Here is a 22146-nt window from a genome sequence, read left to right as displayed (position 1 = left end):
ATTACAAGGGGGGTGGTCAGCAAGTCGAGACAGGTTCTCCTTCGCCTCTACTCTACCCTGCTGAGACCACGTCTGGAATATGGTGTCCAGTTCTGGGCCCCTCAGTTCCAGAAGGACAGGGAACTGCTGGAGAGAGTCCAGTGCAGGGCAACCAAGATGATCAAGGGAGTGGAGCATCTCCTGTGTGAGGAAAGGCTGAGGTAACTGGGGCTCTTTAGCTTGGAGGAGACTGAGGGGTGACCTCGTTAATGTTTATACATATGTAAAGGATGATTGTTCACAAGGACGGAACCAGGCTCTTCTTGGTGACAACCAATGGTAAGACAAGGGATAATGGTTTCAAACTGGAGCACAGGAGGTTCCATTCAAATATGAGAAGAAACTTCTTCACAGTGAGGGTGACAGACACTGGAACAGGCTGCCCAAGGAGGTTGTGGAGTCTCCTTCTCTGCAGACATTCAAACCCACCTGGACACCTTCCTGTGTAACCTCATCTGGGTGTTCCTGCTCCAGCAGGGGGACTGGACTAGATGAGCTTTTGAGATCCCTTCCAATCCCTGACATTCTGCGATTCTATGATTCCCATCAACCTGGGACATTGTTACCTGTTCTCTGTGGAATGATTACTCCACATCCTCTTTGTAACTCGTTACAGGCCCTTGCAGGGTTGTTTCTGATGCCCTCAGCTTGCTGCCCAAAGGGGCATTTCCCACCTGCTTTCCCTTCATGTGAGGATCCCTCTCACTGCTCTGTGCTTGGCTGCTTCACCCTTTGTACATCAACTCAGAGCTTTTCCTGGTGACTTTTCTTGTTTTCTCCTCCCCTGAGTGAACAGAGCTTGAGATTTGCACTAGTTTTTTGTTTGTTTGTTTTTTCACTTGCCATTCCAATGTATCTGTGTCTTTGGTTTCATTTAAATAATAAACTGTCTTTTCTCGCTAGGGCAAGTCGGATTGTCTGGCCAGGGAGTCACCGAGCTTGGGCTTTGCCTCATTAGTGGGGCTGATTTGGAAGAGCCATGTGCCACGCAGCAGTGACCACATCACAGGCACCTTGTGTCCTACGCTCACACAGGGCTGAAAGCCCCTGGTCTTCCTCAGGTAGTCTGGGCCTCTTAGACCGCAATCACACCTGAAAGCTTTTGTGGTTTGGCCATTTATACTGAAATAAGAGACCTCTGGAACGTGCAAAGGGTTTGTTAAAGAGGCTGTCAGTAAGATCAGACAGGTGAAACCTCTGATTTCCAAGTCTGTTTTGTTGGATGATTGAAGAGTCAGCCTTGTTCCCTTACCCTCGTCTTCTTGGCTGCAAATAGTGTAACAAATGTGTAAAGAAATGAATCATGAATTATTCATGCACCTGTGTTTCCGCAGAGCATGATGAGTGTTGAGGCATTGCTGACTCAATTATCTGACCAGATTGTGGGTCGTCTGTGCCACAATCTCTAGCTAAGGCAGCAGTGTTGTCTCAAAGCTCACCTGGCTGCAGGGGTATCACCCCTGCTTTTGTAACACAATGCTAAGAAATTCTACCAGCTCTTTGCTGGCTCATCACCTCAGGTTTCTGTGCACCACATTCCTGGAAGGTGCTCCAGTGGCCACGTGTACAGTGGTTCTGGACAGGGTCTGCTGCCTCTGACATCAAGTCATTCACATTTGTCAGGAGGAATGTGGTATTTTTAATGTTATTCTGTGTATTCTGTTGCAAGACATGCCATCACTGAAAAATCAATAGGCTATATTGATATAAAATATGGGAGTATATTGGTATTTTTCCTGAAAGACTCACATTCTTTTACGTTCCTCAAAACATTGATTCTGAAGATGACTTTTTGCATCAGATTCTAAAGCAGCAATAGGGCCATTTGTGACTTCTGAGGGTAAAAATTCCACAGCTGGATTATTGAGCTGTGGGAAACTACAGCAGGTCTGTGGAATCCTTGACAGAGAGTATGGGAACAGAGATCAGCCTTGAAGATATTAAGGTTTACCCTTGAGAAGGATGGGAGTAAAGGAGTATCCAGAGATATTAAGTTGTACCCGTGAGAGGGAAGGGAGTAGAAGAGTAACATGGATGATAGCAAAATTAGCCAATGAGATGTTACCGCTGTAACTTGTAACCAATAGCGAAGAGACACATGAATTGGTAGAACTGTATAAAAATACACTTGTAGCAATATGGCATCTATCTACTACTTTCATCCTGGAAGAACTTGATCCATGTCATTTGTCTGTCTCAACCGTGACATCGAGCTTGCTCAGTCCTTTCATTTGAGAGCAGGGAAAATATGGAGAAGAAAATCATTGTGAATAAGCTTGATCACAATTCAGTAAGAATTCCGAAAACTGGTTCTAACATCACAGGGGAAGAAGCATGCAGTATGATTTCCATATTAATTACCTAAGTAGTCCTGTCTAGCTCTTTGCTTAATGATGATTTATTTTTTTTTCTCAAAATGCAAGAGACCTCAAAAAAATAAAGAGGTACTATTCAGCTGTGCAATAGCCCAGCCCACGGCTGCCAGCTCTGTTAATCGCTGGCTTCTGGAAAACCGAGGTGTTACAGTCACTGCTCGGCTTTGTTGTTCTGGCACGAAATCCAACAGAACGCTGCACAACCTCAAAGGAAGACGAGCTCCCTGCTACCAAGGGTTTGTCATTTTAAGCTGTTAGAATCCTCTACTAGATACGGTTTCACAGTTCCCTCTTATCTGTAGATCTGCTGTTGTTCCTTCTTTTCACTCTCCTACATTCCTTAACTCTTCCTACTGAGTTTGAGTCCTGTATTACTTTAGTCGGCTACAGTAGCATTTACTTTGAATGAAAAATAATTTTATCAGCTTGTGGAAGTGATCTTCACAGCTAGGTGGCAACAAAAGAATTCCATTAGGCTTCCTTCAGTAAAAAGCCAGAAATGTGACGTTGGGAGAGCATTAAAAGCAGCTGCCTGACTATAATGTCAGCGACAGTCTCCTTCAATTTAAATATTTGCAATAGCCATAATTAAACACTTAGTAACTGGCATCAAGTTAAAGTAGAAATACATGACATAGTCTTATTGCCGTGTGGATTTTAATTCAGATTTATATCTTCCTTGGCCATGTGCCTAGAGTAAGTCTTGTGATTTAAAGGCTGTTTTACACAGCATAGAGATTGTCATAGAGGGCAAATTATCTTCTAGGTGAGTAAGAGAATTGTGACTTTTTCTGGAAGCTGCTCCCTAAAAGGATCAAACAATGTTATGTTCTCCTTCCACTGTTTAAAGACTCAAGAGATTCACATCTGCGAATAGAGGGACGGTCTGTCTGGGTCACTGAATGTGGTTTCTGGCTCCTGGAGGTTATCACATCATCTAAACCATCTCAACAGTTTTTTCCTCATCCTCTAACACTGGTGTTGAAACTGGTGATCCTCTTGCACACAGTTACTGTCAGGTAAGACGTGTTAGGAACTTGGGCTGAGTATGCCTCCTGAAAGATGCATATGTACACAAACAGTGCTTGTTTTTTGCCCTCATTTTTATTCTTTTGGAAGATAAGCATAGCAAACCATGGCATAGTATACAATGATAACAGAAATACAGATCTCAGCACTCTTACCTAGATATTTGCCATTCTGCTCTAGGAGCTTTGATAATAAATTTTCAGATTCTTAAAGCTTTTGATTATAACAGGAAAAAATGTTATCATTATAGCTTAAAAATAAAATTCTATTACAAAAAGTTAACACATTTGTATTCTGTTTTGCCTGTATGACCCAAATTTTTCTAATCACACTGTAAAGGTGAAGTAAAGATTAAAATTCAACCTTTTAGTAAGCAGGCACACTGGGAGATTTCCACCAGGCCTGAATTTGTTCCACATGTATTTTATTTTACTTCAGCATGCAATATGCGGGCTGTAGGTGTCCTTCTTGCTGCCTCAAAAGCAGCCGTTTTCTGAGCCGTTTCTCTGGCCATGAGGCCACGTTGAAGGATCTTGACCTGTCGTTCCCGACTCTCTTCCAGTTCTTTCCAACGGTTCTGTTCCAAAGAATCCTGTGGAAAAGACACATGGATGAACAGAGTGCAGAGACTACAGTGATTATCTTTAGAGGATACACTGAACTTCTCTTCGATAACCTGGCTGGTTGGCAACACAGTTTATTTGCCAACAGGATTGTGAAACTTGCCACCCTCAAACTGGGCATGATGAATAGAAAGGTAACTTGAGTGGATTTCCCAGTTTAATTAAACACAGTTGCAACACTCCACAAAACATTAAATCAAGATAAAACTACATCTGGATGGTTTGCTGCCTTATGTTCTTCCTTTGCTAACAGTTTATTCTCGAACCCTTAAAGGAACAGTTGCACAAATCCTATCAGACTCTACTAGTTTGCTAATTCAAAAGCTGGGTTCACAAGGGAGCATTCAAATAAAAACCTCATAGCAAACACAAACCCGCTACATTTTTATCTGATTCTTTGCTTAAAATGATGGAAATTGTCATTTTTTCATTCATGATAGTTTTTCTTATGGTTCTTTTTCCAAATTCCTATATAAATTGTTTTATAAAGAATGTCCTAATCATTTCTAAACAAATGTTACACTGACTTATATCAGCACAAACCCATTGGACCTAAAGTATCATCACAACCGAAGCTGCAGCCTGGACTTGGAACCTTAATACAAGAGGTTAGTGTCATTTTTTTTTTTACTGTTTGGGAAAACTGAAAGGCAGTACAGACTGAATGCCAGGTACCTACTGCGTCATAACTAAGGGAGGAATTTCCTCCTATAGTCACATGAACACCCTTTTCAGCAATATACAGTTCAACTGGAAAAAAGATGCTGCTGAATATATCTGACTGGAATTGAGCCACTTCCCTCCAGTAGAGTTTTGACAGGGTCATGCAGAGCTGAACAGACCTGATGGAAAATACACTAAAACAGCTAAATAATTTATAGTAACCTTGAATTTATCCCTTTTTTTTTTTTTTCAGATGTCTTTACATTTGAGCAGAACATACACAAAAGCACTGTGACATCTTAAGAGACCTACTGTGTAAAGCTAAGCTCAATAAAAAGACAAAATCTACCATCAAAACAACTTTCAAACCCTGGCCTTTTTGCTCATTCACATGACACCAGAGGACTCATGCAGACCCACATCAGGTAGTGAAAAAGTTCCACCTGGGAAATTATACTTTATCTTTGTATATTTTAAAAATCTTGGTGAAAATTTTGACTTGTATGGCTGCTTTCCCTTGAAGTCTGCAATTATTGCTTCTACTTTACTCTGGACTCTTGTCAGCAAAGTGTTTAAGTACGTGTTCAAAACTTCAGTTCAGAAAGCCATCCCAGTTTAGGAAAAGCTTTCTTCAAATAGATCTTCAATGCTTTCTTTGGTGAAAGGGATAGACCTAGCTGTCTGTATAATATATATGTTTCCCTTGCCTGAAATGGGAATTCTGAAGGCAGCAGGCATTGATACTCTGAAAGATTGCATTGTTTTGATTTTTAAACTATACACACATGAAAAATACAGATTTCCTCTTCACTGAATTCAGCTTCATCTAACTTTCTGACAAAATAGGTAAAGAGTTATTATTTTAACAGATTGGGAGATTTGGTTCTAATTTTGCTTTGGGCTAGTTCATCTTTTAAAAAGTGATCCCATCATGCCTGTTCACTGCCGTGTTCCATATGTGCTGTCACCAGGATATGAACCACTTATAAATGTTAGGCGTGCATGAGCAATGGCAGAGGGAGCAGCAGGAGCAGCAGTTCCTCACCGCTTGTCTTTAGACACTTGCCAAGGAAACACAACCAGTGAGAACAGCCTGTGGGCTATTGGTACTTCCATCCAATTTTGTGGGAGCAGGCTGAGGAAAGGTGAGGCAAAAACCATGGGAATGACCAACTGGAATGTGCCTTGGGTGAGACTGGGGGAGAGCGTCCCAGTTTGGTGTGTGATAGGAAGCTGAGAAAGACAAGAGTTAGGGACAGGGTTAAGATGCTGTTTCGGTGGGAGGAGAGCGTGTGGTAATAAAAGTGGGAAGCGTGTCGTGTGGGTGAGCCCCGCTCTGTGGCAGTAGGATGTGCGACAAGAAGCCGAGGTCAAGGCCACAGTTTGGAGAAATGGTGCTGAGGCAGCACACAGGGAGTTGCTATTGCCAGGCATTTACAGCACCATCTGCCTCCGCCCCCCACCAGTGCTGGCAGCTGAGCAAAGGTCTGCGAGCAGCAGGTCTGTCACACAGCTTTTCTCCTTATGGAACTCCCAGACCTTCCTCCATGCGATGCTGGTTTTCGGGGGGGCGATCTTTAAGAGTCCTGCTTGCTTTTTGCGCTCCATTGTTTTTTCTACAATCTTTTTCTGCAGGCCTAAAATACGTTCATCTTTCATAAGCCTTTCACCAGGCTGGGACTTTCTTTTCTTTTCTTCTTGCCTGAAAAAAAACAAAAAGAAGCAATGAGAAGGTAAAATAATATCAACTCACAGAATAAATCCATCTGAACATATATTATCTTGAGAATAATGAATTTGCTCTTGCTTCTGGGAACCAGCTAGACTCAATACAGGTTTAAATCATATAGTGCGATGAATGTGGTATTCACAACTTGCTTATTGTTGTTTATAGAACAGCTTTACTAAACAGCATAGAATAATTTCTTCCCACAGGATGCCATGATGACAATATCTGAAGTATTTCAAGCCTGACATGACATTCTTTAGAAAAAGCAAGTGCAAACACTGTGATAATACTGCAGCTTTTTGCTTGAGAGAACTATAGTTTTCCTTATACGATCATTAGTATTCATCTCAATTGCTGCATTCCTTGGCAAATTCTTTTCTGTGTTATCTCAATGCCCAGATTCAGCATCTATGGGGTGGTGAATTATTAAGGTTAGTGGGTTTAGGTGAGCATAAATTGATAGAACCATGTGCAGCATAAAAGTAAGGCATAAGAGAGACGTTATTGATTAGTCTTCATTTTTTTTTTAATTTCCCCTTCTACTGTAGATACTTTTCTGTCCTCTGGAGTTGACATTTATCTGGTTTTGCTTACTTTCACCCAACTGGCACAATTTACTCACAACTTCTTCAGCTAGGCTATACCACCTTACATAGTGATTCACTTTACATCCAACTTTCTCTTTTATTCAACATTGCCCTTGAATTTGGCTCAGTCTGATCAACCTGTAGTATTAATACTATGTCATGAACAGCTATGATTCTCTGGCCAAATTCGGAGTTAAAGTAAGTTTCAGATCTGCCAAAGAATACACACAATTATATAATGTATAACCAGGTTGCATCTGGTGACTTAGCTGGCAAGTTCTGTAAAAGGTCCTTTTATATTGCAGCAGTACAATTTTACAATTGCTGTTCTCGGAAACCAGATTAAGACTCCAAATGACCGAAAGCAGAGTGCACTGGGGCGTCGTTCAGCCGCTACTGTGACTGTTATTCTGTCCGTGCAGCACTAATTTCACAGACAGGCTGCCCCTTGGAAATGCTTGACAAAAGAACTCTTCCGTTATCTCTTGGGTCTGATACCACAGTGTTCTCAGTATGAGGCCCACTCTTTTCAAGGAGCTGGAGGAAGGGGAAGAAGGAAGTTCCTTCTCATGCTAAACACATCGATTTTCCTCAAAAAGTGTCTGTATCAAGATTTCAGGGATGCAAACACTTCGATCATCTTGGGAGAGATGAGATATTCCCAAATCCTCAGAAATGGCATGAAGGGGAGATTTGACCCATGGCACATTCTGAAACGTGACTGTGAATTCTAATCAAGGGGCACAGTTTCTTATTTCCAGTCATCTTCCTGAGACACCTCCTGAACACCTCTGCTCCTTGAGTCGTGCTGTCCGGTTAGGATAACACATCCTTGTCCTCATTAATACTGTGACATACTCTGCTACATCGAGATTAATTTTTAACACTATTCTGTAAATCTGAAAATTATGTGCTATCAATCTAATTGTGAACATGGACTATTTCTATTTGCATTGTAACAAGGCATTGCATTCCACAGAGCACAGGAGAATATAACAATAAGGTTTTGTAAAAACTTGATGATTAAATATTGTCAGTGAGAATAAGCAACAAAACCTTTCATTACACACAAATCCACATTCTTGTAAACACATTTACAGGAAATATAGCAAGAGGTTTAACATCACGAAGAGGCAGCAGCTGCTTCTGAATTAACATTGTAAATAGTTGCTTAACCTCTGACTAATATGAAGTCCTCTTTCACATGAAGTCACGTGCCAGTCATCTACACTGTTTCAAAAAGCTGCCAATCCCTAAAACTTTTGGTCTCAGAGAAGAGTTTTCTGTCCCTTTGTGAGTATACCATTATTTAAAAATATTTCCCTACCAAAGGCTTTGAAAAAAAATGGCAATATTTTTGAAGTCTGTATGTATTTAAAACACTTTAACAAACTCTAGTTTTTGCTTAGTGACCTTGTCAGAAATTACCTTTTAGTGTTAAGAAATGAGATTAGAGGATTCTTGAATGTGCTTATGGAAGTTTGTAGAAGTGTGGGGTATACAGATGAAATACTCAAAGGAGGAAAAATTAGGGATTAAAGATGTAACAGAATCACAGAATGTTAGGGATTGGAAGGGACCTGGAAAGCTCATCCAGTCCAATCCCCCCGCCGGAGCAGGAACACCCAGCTGAGGTTACACAGGAAGGTGTCCAGGCGGGTTTGAATGTCTGCAGAGTAGGAGACTCCACAACCCCCCTGGGCAGCCTGGTCCAGGCTCTGTCACCCTCACTGAGAAGAAGTTTCTTCTCAAATTTAAGTGGAACCTCCTGTGTTCCAATTTGTACCCATTGCCCCTTGTCCTATCATTGGTTGTCACCGAGAAGAACCTGGCTCCATCCTCATGACACTCACCCTTTATATATTTATAAACATTAATGAGGTCACCCCTCAGTCTCCTCCAAGCTCAAGAGCCCCAGCTCCCTCAGCCTTTCCTCATATGGGAGATGCTCCACTCCCTTCAGCATCTTTGTTGCCCTGCACTGGACTCTCTCCAGCAGTTCCCTGTCCTTCTGGAACTGAGGGGCCCAGAACTGGACACAATATTCCAGATGTGGTCTCACAGAATATGGATATAAAAGCAAACAGTGAAAATGTCTTTATCTACCACTGATTTCATTCACAATTCACTTTCCATGTAAGCCATGTGTACAGTCAACAGCACAAAGACTTTGCTTTACTGTGACAAAGTACAGAACAATTCCATCGGTGATGCGTAAAATGTGTCTTTCTACTTAAAATAATATTCCAGGCATCGTAAACTGCAGCTGATATCCCATATTTGTTGTCTCAATTATTTCCTTAGTAAATATGATTAATTTAAAAAAATATATAAGTATTTTCTTAACTTCACTTTTTACAAACTTGTCGTGGAGTTTGGCAGTCCAGCATCTTCTTATTTACATTTCCCTTGTAACTATTTAACTATCTACCCTGAAATTTTAGCATCTGCCCATATGGATTCTAGGGTCAGTAGGTTATCCAGCCTATAACTAAAGAAGCAGAAATTCAGCATTAAAGGTTTTCCTGTAGGAAATGAAACCACTCTGAACACTTGGATTAGGTCTTCTCAGCTGAGTTTTAAAAATCGGGAATCTGAAGATCTGCACAGAGGATTCCCCCTGAAACCACATTCATTTACATTTTCAAACTCCAGATGTGCATCAAAAGTCTAAGGAGACAGATGTGTGACACTGAGTCTTAACTGACTCAGTACTTGTAGGAAATGGAGTAAAAATGGCTGCTTGACCATTCTAGGCACCAAAAGATCAACTTAAGCAGCTATGACTGTGTTTATAAGCTCACCTTACAAAATGGAGTCTTGGGCAATAAACACAAGTATGTATTTTTAAAGCAGAAGTAGAATTGCTTTATAGTGCAATAAACATTTCTTTTAAATTATTTCCTCGTAGTCTCAGTGACAAGGGCTGTCTGTACTTCAAAGCACCTTGCCTTTTTCTGGCCTGCACAATATGATTCTTAGTTATTGTGGGGACGAAAATGAACCTGTCTGTTAACTGTTAAGGGAGTCATTATTTTGACATTTAAGAACACTACACTATTAGATTGATTAATATTTTGTACTAATTTGAGGGATTTAAGTACTCTCACTCCCTTGCAAAACAATTAACTTATTAAGCACGTAATTTTAGGTGGAGAAGTCATTGTTATTCCTAACGGTGTTTTCCTCATTTGAAGTAACAATTACAAAGCTGTATAATCAAAGTTCATTCACAGAATCACAGAATGGTTGAGGTTGGAAGGGGCCTCTGGAGGTCACCTTGTCCACCTGCCTGCTCAAGCAGGGACATCTAGAGCTGGTTGCCCCGGACCGTGTCCAGGTGGATTTTGAATATCTCCAAGGATGGAGACTCCACAACCACCCTGGGCAACCTATGCCGGTGCTTGGTCACCCTTACAGTAAAACAGTATGTCCTGATGTTCTGAGGGAACCTCCTGTGTTTCCTCTTGTAACTCTTGTCCTCTTAGTGGTCACCACTGAGAAGAACCTGGCTGTGTCTTCTTCACAGGCCCTCTTCACATGTTTATATTTCTGATCCATCATTGCTGATACATTTTCTCCTTCTGTTTCCATGCTCCTGAAGAACTGATTACCAGCAGTAGGGACTTGGAAAGTAGATCTTTCTTCTTTATTACCAACACATGCAAAATCCTAAGTATTTATGAAATTTTTGAAATTAATAAAATCACAAATATTACAAAGTACAAAACCAAAGTCCCTTATATTGCTAATTATTCAGATTTTTTCATTATTCTAGGCCATGTTTTTGAAAACCTGAAACAACAGCCGCACACAGAGACAGCATGGCACATGTTTGCCTGTTCCATCTTTCCACATCCATGCGCTGGCCCTTCCCTCAGCTGTGTGCTGCAGCCCAGGGCTGTGCTGCCAGGGAGCCTCACAGCTTCTGGAGGATGGGGCTCCATTCTTCCCTCCTTGCCCCAAAGGGACTGACCCTCTAAGTCAGACCTGGATGCTCCAGGGAACACCTGCTTCAGGGAGCTTGTTCTACTTGGAAAGGACTGTCACAGTCATCCATCCATAACCCTCCCTTCTGTTTTTTCTCCTTTCCTTCCTCATAACCTGCCTTCATCTAGGGCTGGCCCTGACTTGGGGAAGAGAAGAAGTTGGGGCAGTAAGCACCGTCACATCACTTGAAAATGAGCAGGAAAACAAACAAGGTGGGAACATGAGCAAAAACAGAAATGAGGCTGGATTCCACGTACTTCACATTTCTGCCAGTGGCTGGTGGGGCAGCGGATGTGCTACTGTCATCTGTGCGAGACAAACAAAAGGACAGCCTGGGGTCGGCTTGCAGAGGAGCCAGGAATTGAGAATGTGAAGTTTTGAGACATGACTCTCCTCTGAATAGCCTTAAACCACATGCACGATGAGAGCGTGCAGTCCCAAGACCAAAAACCCCCCAAACCACAGATACAGTGGAAGGAGGGAGCCTCAGCCCCAACTGGTTTGATCTGTTGCTTGGTTCTTAGTGCATTAAATTACTCGTAGTAGCAGAGGTAGCCTGACTGGAATGAAAGGGAATTGTACCTGACATAGACAGGCACATCACTTCAGTACATTATTAGCATATATTCAAACACTTGTAAATCTTCTGGTGCTCATGCCGGAAAGCTGAGAACTCAAATGTTTGCCCACCTTATATGCCAGTGCTGATTTTCAAACTGTGTGAAATTCTAGCAATTACAGGGATGTCCTGCGTATATACTGAATTGATTCTTAAGTGTTCTGCAAGCGCTCACAAAAGCACTGCTGTGATGGATGTCATGGCTTGCAGTCTATTAAAGGCTGATGTCTCTGTAATTTTTCATGTTCCGTTTCCTATTTTGTTTAATATAGCTCATTATATGCTTGCTCAATGTGCTTCTTTTGTGTTGATGTATGTCTGTTTGTAAATGACATTGAAAGGAACCTGCTTAGTAGGGACCCAATTAAACTCCAGCTGACACTAACTAAAGCACATTTGTTTAGCAGAGCTTAGCTGCCATTAGCTGATTAGCAGTAGCCTTCAACATCATGCAATTTAAGATATAACATGTAATTTTCTATTGATGTATAAGGCTATCTTATGAGGAGCACTGGTAAGATTTGCTATTCTATTCCTGTGATTATGATTTCATTCTATAAACATAAAACTTTGCTTTTTACGTCTCCCGTGCAGTGTATCAATAGTGCAACCCAAGCAATTAATCACTCACACTGACTTGATGCATATTTCAGGATTCAAGATCTGTAAATTAGGTTTAACACACAAAGCCTACAGTTTGTTTAGAGAGAAACAAAAGCTGCAGCAAAGTGTCTAGCATTTGTAAATAGGCCAGCATGCTGTATTCCTATATTGACAGAAATAACACCATGGATTTGGATTATAGATGAAAATGTATGAAATAATGCACTTCCAAAGAACATTATTTCTGGTAGACTTTGAAGATGCCTCTTTATGGTTGATGCTTCCACATTACATACAAAGATTGTCTGAGAGCCATGAAAAGAAATGTCTTATAGCATCTATAATGAAACTTTATATTTTCTCTGTTTGGAGAGCAAACAGGGCTCCATTAAAATTACTGTATTACTTATCATGAGTGTGATGAGAAGCTTGCAAATTAAGTGTTTAATTTCATTTGGATTCTATCATCTTTGGCATGATAGTCTGTTCTAAAAAGCATTTCAAATGTCAGGACAAAAAGTGAATCAAAGTTAGCTTCTCATTCAAGCATGGCTTGTTTCAGAATCAGAACAGCTGAATTAAGATCTGAATTCAGCCAAAGAGACTATTTTAAAGGAACCCACCACTACACAAAATTCACAGACTGCACATATAGCATTACAAATGATTCTTGTCGTAGTTACTAGTGAAACAGGTTTTCTATATTAATAGCACACCAGTTCTTAACGAGTAGTTTGTATCTCTAGCAGCAAGCGGTGGTTTAAGTTGCTCCCGCAGGCCTTCTCAACACTGAGTGTTTTGCGATGTGAGTGTATTACCAGCTCCAACTCCATTTCAGGTTCTTTAGTCTTAAAATCTTTTCTCGATATGTGCCATAGGAGAGAGGGTCACTGATCTACGCAGTCAATCCACTGCAGTTGCAGTTATTGATTCATTAAATTCATTAAACTATCTTCTTAAGCACTAACATAGCAAAACTGCAGTCTTTGGAGATTAACTATCAGCAACAAACCAAATTAGAGCTGGGACTAGTGAGAACCAGTTAAATGAACACATCAATACTGCCTTCTGTAATTGCGATTTAGAACTGGATGATAAATCAATAACATGAATTGAACTCCAGGAAGCCACCTTTGGTATCTCAGCGATAAACATGAATCTCACACATCTGAAGACATGTGCTTTTAACCTCATACAATGCGTCTTCAGAATGTCAGCCTGAATGTGTTTGCAAAATAAATATGGCAAGACCAGGACTAACCTCTCAAACCCAGAAGGTAAAAAGTGAAGGACAACTTCCAAGGAAACAGTAGCAAGTAGTCAAGATACAGTAAAAATGGCATAAGATCAAGGAGTGTGCCATATTTTATACTTTCACACAGGCTTTCTTCCTTCTCAGCTTTGTTTGTACATAGCTTTAACTTAGATTTTAAACTCCTTGTGCAAGGGACCTGTCTTCTGCATATGTGAAGCATCTATAATGGTTATGGACAATGGATAATAATAATAACGGCTTATGACAATGAATAATAAATATGATAATGAATAATAAATATGAATGATGAATACATAATTTGATCAGAGAGTCTGTAAATGAAGAATTTTCTCTTTGATCTACTGCTATAATATATTTAATTTATAACTTATTATTGTTATCAGAAAAATCTCTTTCCTAAAGTATTTGGCACTTCTAGAATAAGGCCTGCCACTGAAATTCAGGGAAGAAAACGATAGCCCTGATGTATTGCTTTAGATGAAAATGAGAGACCCCTTTAAGTGGCAAGCTAGAATGATTCTAATAACATCAAATTAGTTCTCATTAGCTGAAAAGGAATAGAAGAAAGGCAGAACTTATTTTTCAATATATGATATTGGCTCTGAATCCTGGGGCAATACTTTCAACACCAACTTACGGAGTGTCTTCAACCATAAATGATGAGAAAGATTTGTTAAATCTGATGCAAATTATTTTTGAGAATAAAAAGGAAATCCGGGCCCCATTATAACCCTTAGAAAAGTCACGGGCAGTGTTTATAAGAGGGCAGTGTTTCGCTCCCTACCCGTTTTTCTCCTGAGGCACTACCAAATATCAACAAAGTTGCAATGTCTTAAATGTCACATGCTGTTTTATACTGACTTGAGAGCAGCTGCTCGTCCAAGTTCTGCTCTGAACATGGAAATCTGGTCCAGTTTCTCTAGAAGAAGTTGTTCCTTAGCTTGTTTTTCATGAATTATCTGGTCTCTCTTCTCTTCCTCTGCTGCCTTCTGTGCTTCTCTGAGTAGAGCAAGGCGTTCACGTAGTTCCACTATCGACATTTCACAAATCAAACCATGGCCACCGGTCTAGAGAACATGAAATATAGGTTTAAATAACACTGTTAATACCAAGAGGAGAGCAAATGAGTAAAACCAGAGTATTTTGATTGTGTTCCAAATCGTGCTGAATACATTTGGACTTAGAGAAATATTGGGATAGCCCTAATCTAAGCGTTATTAACAAGCTGGTTTTAGGTTGTAGAGCTTCTCTTCTGTACATGTAAAAACCAGAAGGCTCATAAAACATCTCATGGAAAAGCATTGAAATATACAGTAGATCAATAATAAATACAATGTATTTGCTGTCCAAAAAACTCTAGTTGACTTATCTTTTAGTTTTAATTAGACTTTTGTAGTTTTAAAATGTTTAAAACTGCTTTGGTTTAGTTTGTAAAACAAGAACAGAGTTTATACTAAAAAATATACAATTTTTGTATTTACCTGTTTCCAAAGCATCGATTTGATCTATCACATCACCTACTATTTCTGTCTAAAAAGACTAGGACTAAACAATGCTTTTTACCCAGGGAATTCAGATCTTACTGCTTGAAGTTAAAATATTCAAACTTGAATGTTTAATGAAGACTTTTAAAAATCCACTTTGCAATGAGAGTGATAATGAGCCTGATTCTGAGATGGAATGAGACTTCTGCACCTTAGTTTGCATAAGAAGACAGATAATTTCTACAGATTTGTGAACGCTTGAAGTTCTCAGCCTTCCCTCTTGCATATACTCTTCCTTTCCCTATGTCTACACATATATATATCTGCATATGTGGAAAACTTGCATAAACCCACACAAATATTGAGCTTCTGTGTGGCTTTCTTTGTAAAATTTAATCCATTTCTCAACAAATGATATTCTATTGTCTATCTTAATATAGTTTTGGTACACAGCCTTGGTGTATAAGTTGTATAATACCATGGCATGTTATAATGGAACATGTGGGCGCAGGAAATCACACTGCCAACCTGATTCCTGCTATATAGTTGTATAACATTAAGAGTGAAGCACTGGTTAGGATTTTAATCATGGAGACCTTGGTCTACTTAGTTACATAGAACTAGTGACAGAAAATTAATGACGAAGTTTGGAAAGGATGAAGTGGGGGGGTGTGAAATCCGAAACAACCACCACTCCTCTAAATTGTATTTCTCAGACTGAAATTAAGTGGTAATGATAAACATGTAAGCAGAACTCACTACAATCCTTTTAATAGAGGGAAATTATTCAGTTAAAGAGCCTTCATTTTTTCAAGCAATCCTTTTTAGCAGGAAAAAACAAGCCCTTGTTTTGAATACTGAGCGAGTTGTTGACAGAATAGTGGTCGCTTTTCTGCTTTTGAGCTTTTTACAAAAGAGAACATGAAAGTGAAAAAAAAAAAAAAAACAGAACCAAAAGCCAAAAAAATCCAAAACCAAACAATAACCCACCCCACTTCCCCCCATCAAACCAAAATATAAGGATGCTCTGTCATAGATAGATGCTCAGATTGTCAGTTTGGCTGCAAAAATTGAACTGAGTCCGATCCCTCTTCTCTGGTCTGGGATCTCATGTAAGCAGCCTGGTCAGGTACTTGTCCCCCAGGGCTCAGCCCATGGCTGTTGGGAGCGGTGGGCCCATGGAGGGCGGGAAAGCCCAGTGAGATGCAGAAAACAGTGAGTGGGGGTGAGGGAGCAGGGGAAACAAAACCACAAAAGAGAGTAAGACAAATAACAAGGCTTTACTCTCTGCTGCTACAACATCGGTGCTGAATAGGCATTATGATTGAGTTAGTCTGGAGAATCTAATGACACAAGCTTGTCAGTGAAGGAGAAGGTGTCTTGGGTGGCCATCCCTGGGGACTCCTCCAAGATCTCCAAGAATGTCTCCTGCAGTTCTGGTCCCCATAGCTTCTCTTTCTAAAGCTTCAAAAGTTGAGTCAGTAGGAAGAGACCATCAATCTTTTTTCACCTAAATTCTGACTCTTCAATTTTGCCTCAGTGGTTTCTGCTTCCATGCTCCTCATGTGTACCAAACACTTCCTAAACATTGGTCACCGTCAGTAGAAGATTGATCAAAAGACTGATAAGAGTTGGATATTAAGCAGTCTTTATTTTTGCATCTCTTTGAAAAATATGTAGAACCATAGGTTACTGAAACAGTAAATGATCATTTATCTGCTTCTCAGATTTCCATTTAGAGTGAATTTGCAAATAGAAAGTGCTGTAATACCTTGCTTCTAATTTAAACTAGTCAGTGACCATGAAGTTATACTCATAGGAAGTGGAAAGAAAATGTTTTGCCAGAGGTCATATATACCAGTGGTAGTGTTTGAGCATGGCAAGCAAACACCCAAAAGAGGTAGGAAAGAGAATTTCCTGGAAGTATAGAATGGTAGAGGCTGAATATTTTGAGTGCCTGCATTTCCAAAATACTCAGTGAAGACAGCACAGTGGTTCCTAAAATATGAAAAGTCCTTTACTCATGCTGGTGTTCAAGCAACTGAAGTGCCATCGAAGGAAGAACTGGGTACTTTAAAAATTATGAGAATGAGTGAGAATTTTATGGACACATACTTAATTTCTCTAGGTCTGAAAAAGCCTTTTGTAGAAAGAAAAAAAACCCAAAACCACCAGGGCAAGCTATCACCAAAAGTGTATTAGTTCACTCAGAGTACTACAGTAATAGTGAGTATAAGGGAACTGCAAAATTGAGATATAGAATTATAGAAAGATTTGAGTTGGAAGGCACCTTTAAAGGTCACCTAGTTCCAACCCCCCTGCCATGGGCAGGGACACCTTCCACTTGAGCAGGTTACTCAAGGCCCCATCCAGCCTGGCCTTGAACACTTCCAGGGATGGGGCATCCATAGCTTCTCTGGGCAGCTGTTCCAGTGCCTCACCACCCTCATGGGGAAGAATTTCTTCTTTACGTCAAATCTAAATCTACCCTGTTCTAGTTTCAAACCATTGTGCCTTGTCTCGTCACTACAGCCCTTGGTAAAATATCTTTCTCTGTCTTTCTAATATGCCCCTTTATATAGTGAAAGGCCACAATAAAGTCTCCCTGAAGCCTTCTCCAGGCTGAACAACCCCAACTGTCTCAGCCTGTTGTCATAGGAGAGGTGCTCCAGCCCTCTGATCATTGTTGTGGCCTCCTCTGGACCCACTCCAACATGGCCAATAGCTGGACGCAGGACTCCAGGTGGGGTCTCATGAGAGCAGAGTAGAGGGCGAGAATCACCTCCCTCGACCTGCTGGTCACGCTCCTTTTGATATAGCCCAGGATACGATTGATTTCTGGGTTGCAGGTGCACATTGCCAGCTCACATAAATTTTTTCATCTACCAATAGCTCCAGGTCCTCCACAGGTCTGCTCCTAATCAGCTCATCCCTGTTCTGTATTGATATTGAGCATTTCCCCAACCCAGGTGCAGGACCTAGCACTTGGACCTTGCCTTGCTGAACTTGAGGAGGTTTACACAGGCACATTCCTCAAGCCTGTCAAAATCCCTTTCCTCAAGTGTATCAATTGCACTGCCCAGCTTGGTGTGAACTGCAATGAGGGTGCAATTAATCCCACTATCTATGTCATTAGGGAAGATATTAAATAGTATTGGTCCCAGTACAGACCCTTGATGGGCACCACTCATTAATGGTTTCCACTTGGACACTGAGCCATTGACTGTAACCCTCTGGATGTGGCCACCCAGCCAACTCCCTATCCATCCAACAGTGCATCCATGGCCACTCCATTTTCAGCAGTTATGCTTTTGTAATGTGTAGGATAAGCTTGAATTTTGAATGAATTTTTCACATACGGCTTGAAACCTGCTGTTTTTCTGCTTTGTCTTCTGACATGAGCTAGATGGGAAAATGTATTTAAGTCCATATTTTATACTTCAAAACAAACAGTATTTTAGTGGAAGCTCTATGTGAGGTCAGCAGGCACTATAAGTGGCAATGAGATGAACTAGGTTCAAAAAAAAGAAAGTACTGACATTCCAGTCACCTTCATTTTCCTGAATGAGAGCCTGCACCATTTTACAGAAGTTGTTGTGATTGAAAAAGTAATGACATTTCCACATCCAACTACATCATACCGTTATGTGTTTGCAGCCTACACCTTGTGGCTGAATCACCTGGGTAACAAATAGGCAGGGGGACCAGGGCAAGGGCTCTGCTCAGGGTTGACAGAATATGTAACTCTATCTGCAGCAGTAAAAGACCTCAGGAGTGGAGCAGCTTTTGGCTGTTCCGTGCAGACAGTTTACAGGGTCTGTGGTGTGCAATAATTCTTGGTACTCTTCACTTTCTTCCCCTGCTTTTTCCATTGTGGTTCAGTGATATTTCTCCACAAATGGGTGGAGTGTGTCTGGGTTTGAAAAAAGAGATTTGCCTCTTTGGCTGGAAAAGAAGTGGAGAAGTGATGGCAGCTGCCATAAAGGCAACTAAAGAGAGTAAAGGCGGAAGGGACATCTGATTTTATTCTTGTTTACTTATTTCACACTTTAACATTAGATGTATGCTAAAATCTGATAAAAGAGATGGGGATTTATCTAGTAGCTGCGAAGACAGTGGGTAGCTTTGGAATCAATAATGGCTCTGTTCAGAGGAGCAGGAGATAAAACCAAAGCATTGTATTGACTGTTCCAACAGCCCCATGGAAGGAAGACTTGTTCCTTCTGTATTGTTTCTGTAGATTAACCATGGATGTTTTTAAAATTTGTGATCTTCATTTGAATACTCATGAAAGAAAGAAAAATCCCAAATAATTATATTTAAATTTCTAGTGTAATTTTATATTATTCTGTGCTATTCTTCTTTCAATATGCATAAGAAAAATGGAAGAGTAGTTTCAGCTACTCTGGTTCTGATTTAGTGGTAAGATAACAGATTTCAGACACTGCCTGAGTCTTGAAATTCTGAAGAAGTGGGCATTGCAGAGCCCAGTCTCACGCATATCAATTGTCGTACATCAATAGTAAGTCCAAGAAGTTTGGGATACATTTACTGTAGACTTAACCACACACACAAAAGTAATTTCCACAATACGTGCATAAACGCTCAGCAGGTTTTGGGATTCTCTTGACAATCTCCTACACCTGAATGTTGACAGTTGTGAAAGCAGAGGAAATTAATTTTGCTAATTACCATGGCAATCACCATTGCAATATGAACAACTGTACATCAGTCCAAACTTTGTTTTCATTCAGTTCTTACCCAAGATTGACAAATCTGTGAATTTGTGAAGAGGGACAGAACACGTTGTAATCACTTGTCGGTCTCTTTTTGAAAGATATCAGGAAACACAGATCCTTTGGCAAAATTGAAAGTTCAAGCGGACTAAGATTTCAGTTACCATCAGAATATTCTTCCTGGTAAAATTTTCATTTTATAAACTTTGTGAAAGTTCCAGTTCAGATCTAACTGTTGTGTCATGGAGTCACTTTGTATTTCATGTCACGCAGGCAGACTGATATATCTCCATGCAGTACCCAATTCCACTGAATGTGTGAAAGATGTACAATATACATTTATGTAAACCCAGTAGTTTTCCCTTTTGAGCTTACCTCAGTTAAATCAACAAACTTGTGTCTGAGGCTTGGTAAAGATGCAATAGCTCGTATTTGTTGAATTAGTTCGTATCTTTTCCTAAGCTTCTCCTCCTCTTCTTCTAAAGCTTGCCGAAGAAGTTCTCGATTTTCTTCACAAACTTCCTGAACTGAAAGAAAAGAACTCATCTCTGTGAGCTGGCTGCATATTTTAACACATAGTCCATCTGGAGGAAAATTCATATGAATTTGTGAATAACGATACTAATACTGATCTAAAGGTACTTGAGGGAACCGTCTGGCATTGGTGGGAGGGATGGCAAGAGAAACAAATGAGTACTTCCCACCTCCACTATCTATGATTCTATTCAACACATAAACATACTGTATATCTACATAGACACTCTGAATTACTGCTTTGTAATTTCTGTTCTAATTAGTGCATACTGTTTCATTATTCAATAAAATAGTAATGCAATAGTAAAAAAAAAAAAAATCCATAGTTTTACAAGCTATCTATATGATAGAAATAATGGAATTGCAAAGGCTGGTACACCTTGCTGGCTCATTTCAGAATGGCTAATGCCCTCTGCTCCCCTCAGCCCTTCCCAATATATTAAGATGGAGATACAGAAGCAGAGAAAAGTCTGCTCACCAAAACATCCACAACTCCAGGTAGCCCGTGCATACAGTACCTGTTGGCATGGTGTTGCACCAGAATATGTCCAGCCATGCCAGTCAGAGCAGCCTTCTCCATGGGCCTCATTAGCTAATGCATTAACTGGAGAATTTTCTTCAAGAATAGTGGAGGATGAGTAACGTTATTTCCCTTCATCCTAATGACTGGTCTGTCTGGGAGGTGTTACATCTTTCTCCCTTGTGATACTGTTCTTCTAGGAGATGGCTTTTCTTTCCTTAGCTACAGTCTTCTCTGGAGAAGACCACAGTGAGCCACAATTCTTTCACAGTGGTTGCTAGGCAAATCTTCTCTTAATTATATGAATCACAAGAATTTGAGCTTCTTAACTTGATTTGACAAAAAGTACAGTCATTCACATATGCTACTTTTAGATTGAAGGGAAACGTTGCAGAACAATAGTGCTGTATTTCTGCCTTTTAAGCAAAGAGTACTTCCAATGACCAGTAGCTTAGAATTTCTGATCTGCCCATTACAAACTTACTCCTGGAATTCATCTTCATACATTTGTGGGAAGGTATAGCCTGGATCTTTCCCTCACCTTCCCTTTCCTTTCTGTAAAAATTGTAATTGGCCCAGGAAAGTTAAGATACAGTAATTTGGGGACATTTGTCATCATTTCTCATTTTTCTGGCAATATATAAATACCTATCTGCTGTTTGTATTTCTGGAGCTTTATTTTTGCTTGCTTTGCGTTCTTGTGTCCTTCCACAACCTGCTCCACCAGCTCTCTCATTTCTTTCTGCTCCTGTAGACGTTTCTCTGCGTACTGGTGCATCAGCTCTGCTTTCTAAATCCCAAACAAACAGGTGAATAAAATTTCTGATAACTAGTGATCTGAATGCCTCAAATCACTGAAACAGCGCAAGGACAAATGGATTCAAAGTATTACATCATCCACAAAACTAGCAAAGGACATTGGCTGGGGACAACAGCGAGACCCAGATTTAAGCTCCCTTCTCTCTGTTTTATTTCCACACAACACTCCTCCACAGCATTTGCACTGCTGTTGTCCAGGATTTCCTCCCCATGTTTCTAAAAGCAGACAAAAAAAGCCATCTCTGATCTGGCTATGAGATACCAAGAAAAAGAGTGCCAATCTAATGCACAGCTGGCTGTGTGCCTGCAGGATCATCCTGGGCCTAAGTTGTAGCTCTGTAACATACAGAAAGTCCAGTTTGGGCTGTCACGTTCCTTTGTCAGTGGAACTGAATAGGAAGCAGGAAACTGGATCTTCCCAGACTGCGTTCTTTACCATACTTTCTGTTTTAGGTGGAAGATCAGAGTTTCAAAAGAGGAGGAGGGTAAGCATGAGAGCTGTTGGTGAGCAGGGGACTGG

The 22146-nt window shown here is 40.4% G+C and overlaps 1 protein-coding gene and 1 long non-coding RNA gene across 6 annotated transcripts in view; one reads left to right on the top strand and one right to left on the bottom strand.

Moving 5' to 3' along the window:
* Positions 1–72: 72 nt before the first annotated feature.
* On the top strand, positions 73–11750 carry LOC139827969 (uncharacterized). 3 transcript variants are annotated; one of them, XR_011739118.1, is made up of 5 exons: positions 73–200; positions 943–1100; positions 2463–3433; positions 4006–5154; positions 11164–11750. It is a non-coding gene; the product is annotated as an uncharacterized lncRNA (long non-coding RNA). The 3 variants fall into 3 exon arrangements; XR_011739119.1 differs by having other exon boundaries at positions 73–1100; positions 2463–2650; positions 3265–3433; XR_011739117.1 differs by having other exon boundaries at positions 73–1100.
* Positions 3500–22146, bottom strand: part of CFAP99 (cilia and flagella associated protein 99) — a 58193-nt gene continuing 39546 nt past the window's right edge. For all 3 annotated transcript variants that reach the window (XM_065837043.2, XM_071808492.1, XM_065837044.2), the window contains exons 12-16: positions 21456–21597; positions 20129–20280; positions 14395–14600; positions 6269–6431; positions 3500–4035 (exon numbers count right to left, since the gene is read on the bottom strand). In XM_065837043.2, the coding sequence (XP_065693115.1) occupies positions 3868–4035; positions 6269–6431; positions 14395–14600; positions 20129–20280; positions 21456–21597 (831 nt within the window). In that variant the 3' untranslated portion in view covers positions 3500–3867. The remainder of the gene's footprint in view (positions 4036–6268; positions 6432–14394; positions 14601–20128; positions 20281–21455; positions 21598–22146) is intronic.

This window comes from Patagioenas fasciata, chromosome 4 (assembly GCF_037038585.1).
Source record: "Patagioenas fasciata isolate bPatFas1 chromosome 4, bPatFas1.hap1, whole genome shotgun sequence".
Classification (NCBI taxonomy): Eukaryota; Metazoa; Chordata; class Aves; order Columbiformes; family Columbidae; genus Patagioenas; species Patagioenas fasciata.
This window is presented reverse-complemented; position numbering and strand designations above follow the sequence as displayed.